Raw genomic sequence first — 4,445 nt, 5'->3', positions numbered from 1 at the left:
ATAAAATACAAAATTTCAGATCAATATCATTTACAGATCCAAAAATAATCGTTTTTTAATTTAAAAATTCAAAAAATTCTAGATTTTTGCCGTTTTTTGCCAAAAATGTGCCTTAACTCTTTTATTTATAAAATAAAATTTTGTGTAAGAACATATAACAATTTTATAGTTTTCTAAAAGGTATCTTTACGCAGAACGCTTTGGCGTAAAAAACTTGTCCTATTTTTGAAAATGTTGCCACTGCCTCATTTCAACAAGCGTTGAAAATTTCATTGGGTTTTGTTCATAAATAAAGATTTTGTCATATAATACATATTTGTTTAATTTATAAAACTATGATTTATATCAAAATTTTAATAGGGTCGCAGATAGCTACAAAAATTTAGTCCATATTTATCCCTTAATATCTTTTTTTAGTTAGATATGGAAATTCTCGACCCTTTACAAAAATTTTCAAGCCAATATCTCAATTACATTCAAAACAAGTAGGAAAGTATAGTCGGGCATGGCCGACCATATGATACCCTACACCATGAGTATATTTTTACAATTTTTACTTTTATAAAATTTGTATTTTTTGTAAAGAAACCTTCTCGCCGTATTACCGTCATTTGTACTACCGCAACTTGGAAGTGGTTTGTCGATGTTTAATCCCATCTGAACTTTAAATTCTTCTTGGATTCTGCTTTTTTCCGCAGCTCTCAGTTCTTTCAATTCTTCATTATTTTTTGTTGATTTAGTAAGATTCTCTGGCACACTTCTATATTTGAGGTCGTATGCTATGTGTAAAAAGTAATCCAAAAATCGTATTCTGGCATGAAGTGGTGAAATTCCGAAAGACAGGACTTCTTCATTTAATACTTCTGCTTTTGTTTATATTTGAGAATTGCGACTTTTTCTCATTACATATTGAGCATCTCCAGAAGGAAGAAGTTTCTGTTATGGCATTGCTGACCTTTCCATCAATCATTGTTAAGCTGATGATACGTTAATAGAGAATTCCTTTATTTTTATGCAAATGGGCTCCAGTGCATTTATTTCATCTTTTAAATATTCCACTAAATCTTTTGTTGTTTTTTTTTTTTGACTCCTTTATATATTCAAATCCAATGGGTCTACAAAATATTTTGAACCCGGAGTTGTATTGATCCATATGAATTTCCGATGCTTGACGATGATGGATTAAGGGAATATGAACGAATTCGTAATGGCACTAATGATGACATAAATACACTTTTGTAGTCTGTTAATGTCCGACTTCCACAAGCTTGTTTGTATTCTGGAAGTGCTGAACCGTCACATCCCCACTTACACATTAAGACAACATCACAGTTATGAATTTTCCTTAGTTGGTCTTCTGAAAAGTTTGACACAATTCTTGATGCTGTGAATGGCGTAAGCCCATAATTGCCGAATATCCTCCGGAAGCGAAAATAAAGTTAAATTTTTTCATTTGTTTACTAATACTAATGATAATAATGAAGAGATTAGAGATGAAGAAATTTTGAATAGGTTTTCTAAATGGGACAATGCCATTATAATCATGACTTATGTATTCCAATTCCTCCAATCTATTAAGGAAAGACTTCAAAATTCCCCCAAAGAACGATTTGTACTCATATCTCATATACATGATTTATCCCCTGTCGTAGCAGTAATAATAATGATAGGAAAAGTAGCATATATTAGTTCTCAAGAATTCTCGAAAACAAAAAACAAATGAATTCAAATAACACAGTTAAGACACTATAATAGAGAATATTATTGTTTAGTTAAGATAAGAACGTAGATAAAAAAGCTATCTGTATCCTTTAAACCCATACATAGATTATAATGGTGTTATAAAAAGAAACGGTAGAATATCAAACTCTTTCAATGAACGGCATGAATCTTACTAAATCAAAAATAATGAAGAATTGAAAGAACTGAGAGCTGCGGAAAAAAGCAGAGTCCAAGAAGAATTTAAAGTTCAGATGGGATTAAACATCGACAAACCACTTCCAAGTTGCGGTAGTACAAATGACGGTCATACGGCGAGAAGGTTTTTTCGTGATTTTGAAATTATTTCAAAAATGACTGGAATCGACAATTTTAATCGACTATTTTAATGGCACTGAATAGTAGACATAAAATTAATGGAAATCGATTTGGGGAATATACATCTGAAATTTCTAAATTACTTGTATCTCTGTATCCATGGAGGGAACTAACACCAACAGTACACAAAGTATTGTGTCATGGTCAAATAATAATTGAATCGAATATTCTTGCACTTGGAGAGTTAACAGAAAAAGCCAGGAAGCGAGTAATCGAGATTTTAAGCGTGTTTAACTATTCAGCTCAAGAAAATGCTCCAGGCAATCACAGAATGAAGATATTTTTAATAGTTTACTTCTATCTTCTGATCCTGTTCTTTCAACTATGCGAAAAAGATGGATTTGTTATGAAACTCTATCATCTCAAAACGAGGAAGATTTAAAGGACTTATATTACCTTCTGGATATGTATACCGATATGACAGATTAATTTATAGAAAATAAGTAGTGTTAGGAATTAACTTATAAGTAGGTTGTAAGAATTAATTGTATTATGTGGGCGGGAAAGGTGGGCGGGAAAGGTGGTTTGTGGGGTGATTTAGGTGTTGTTGTGCGTGGCTCATAATAAAATTATATTTTTTTATTGTATATACTCTAGTGAGTAGAAGTTGGTTAAAATACATTCTAGAAGATCTTCCCTTATTTTCGTTTATTTAAATAAAAATAATATAACAAAGAATTAAAAGCATAATAAACAATTTGCGAAGTTTTCAAATATATAGAAGTATGCCTAGTACAAGCCGTAGAAGCATAAAAAATACTATAATAATTTGTGGACAGTGCAAATTAGAAGTTAAAGAAGAAAAAGAGAATAGCATAGAATGTGATAAATGTGGAAAAATTTTTCATGTAATATGCACAAAGTTAGATAAACGTCAGTATGAACAATTGTTGAAAAACCAAGAAGAAGAATACGTTTGTCATAAATGTGTTAATGTTGACAATAGCAGTACAGTTGGAGAAGAACTGCAAGTGATCAAAACACAACTCAAAAAACTTGATCAGCTGTATGAATTGCAAAACACTATGAACTTTATGTCATCAAAATTTGATGAAATTTTAAAAAGTCTAAATGAAAATAAAAAAAAGATACAATTAATTGAAAAAGAAAACTATAAGCTTAAAAATGAAATTATTACATTGAAGAATTCGGTAAAAATGTTGAATGATCAACGCGTAAAAAATGATTGTCTTATAAGCGGTGTAAAGGCGGAAACTGAAATTGGTGCAGCTCAAGCTGTTATTAATTTATCTAAAAATGTTTGTGTGGATTTAGAAGAAGCTAACATAGAAGATGCTTACTTTTTAAAAAAGAAGAATTCTGCTAATCCAAAACAAGCTCTAGTGGTGAAATTCAGTTCCAAAGTGTCAAAAGATAAGCTTATGGCTGCTAAGTCGAAATTTAAAGACAACGAAAGTACAAAAAACGTCTTTGTTAACGACTATTTAAGCAAAGAATCTCTTGAGCTTTTCAATTATGCAAAAACTTTGAAATCTATTGGGTATCACTCTATCTTCACAACTGGAGGGAGAATTTATGCAAGAAAAGTAGCATTTGGAAGGGGCAAAGTCATTAAGTGTGAAGAAGATGTTGATAATATACTTTTAGAAGCCACAACAAAAAATATAAGAATGTCAAAATCAAAACGTCAACAAGAAGTTCCAGATGAAGATTCTAATTGTTCTGATGAAGAAGCACAATCTCAATTTATGTCGCCAGTCTAAATTATGTATCTTATCTTATTTTTGTTTTATAACTAATCTTTTCTATGATTTCACAAACAAATTATTTCTCGAATATAGAATCTTTTGATAATTATATAAAAAAATTAAATTTGAATACCTTTAATATTATTTCTATAAACATAAGAAGCATTTCATCCATTGGCAAGTTTTTGAAGTTTAAAGAATTAATAGCACAGTTTGAAATTTTACCCAATATTATTGCTGTTCAGGAAACTTGGTTTCATTCAAATCTTAAACAAATATACAATATTCCTGGATACAATTCAATTCATTGTTGTAGATCTGATGGCTACGGTGGAAGTTTCTCTTTATATAAAAGAAAACCTTCAATATGTTGTTGACTACTGTGAAAGTAAGCAGTTTATTGAAGCTATTCAAATATCTTTGCAATGCATTAAAATAAATGGAAAATCACTAAAAATTTGCACATTTTATAGGTCACAAAAATGTGACATAAATGCATATTATCTATTTATTGAAAATATGTTAAACATTAACCCTCGTTCACCTGTCATTATAATTGGAGACGCAAATATTGATCTGTTAGATGATACCTTGTCAGCTGATCTTTTAAATACTCTATTACATTATGATATCCAAAAT

At 30.1% G+C, this 4,445-nt stretch overlaps 1 protein-coding gene across 1 annotated transcript; it reads left to right on the top strand.

Moving 5' to 3' along the window:
* The first annotated feature begins 3,219 nt into the window (after nt 1-3,219).
* LOC124421382 lies at nt 3,220-4,129 on the top strand. The gene is made up of 2 exons (XM_046956478.1): nt 3,220-3,471; nt 3,553-4,129. The coding sequence occupies exons 1-2, from the start codon at nt 3,255-3,257 to the stop codon at nt 3,819-3,821; spliced, it is 486 nt and encodes a 161-aa protein (XP_046812434.1). The 5' UTR covers nt 3,220-3,254; the 3' UTR covers nt 3,822-4,129.
* The last annotated feature ends 316 nt before the right edge of the window (nt 4,130-4,445 follow it).

The sequence above is a fragment of the Lucilia cuprina genome, chromosome X, assembly GCF_022045245.1.
Source record: "Lucilia cuprina isolate Lc7/37 chromosome X, ASM2204524v1, whole genome shotgun sequence".
Classification (NCBI taxonomy): Eukaryota; Metazoa; Arthropoda; class Insecta; order Diptera; family Calliphoridae; genus Lucilia; species Lucilia cuprina.
Note: the sequence above shows the minus strand (reverse complement) of the source record. Positions and strands in the feature narration are given on the sequence as shown.

Coding starts and splice junctions, on each gene's coding strand:
- LOC124421382 (XM_046956478.1), top strand. CDS start 3,255: ATGTTGAATGATCAACGCGTAAAAAATGATTGTCTTATAAGCGGTGTA. Junction 3,472..3,552: donor CAGTTCCAAAGTGTCAAAAG/ATAAGCTTATGG, acceptor ATTTAAGCAAAG/AATCTCTTGAGCTTTTCAAT.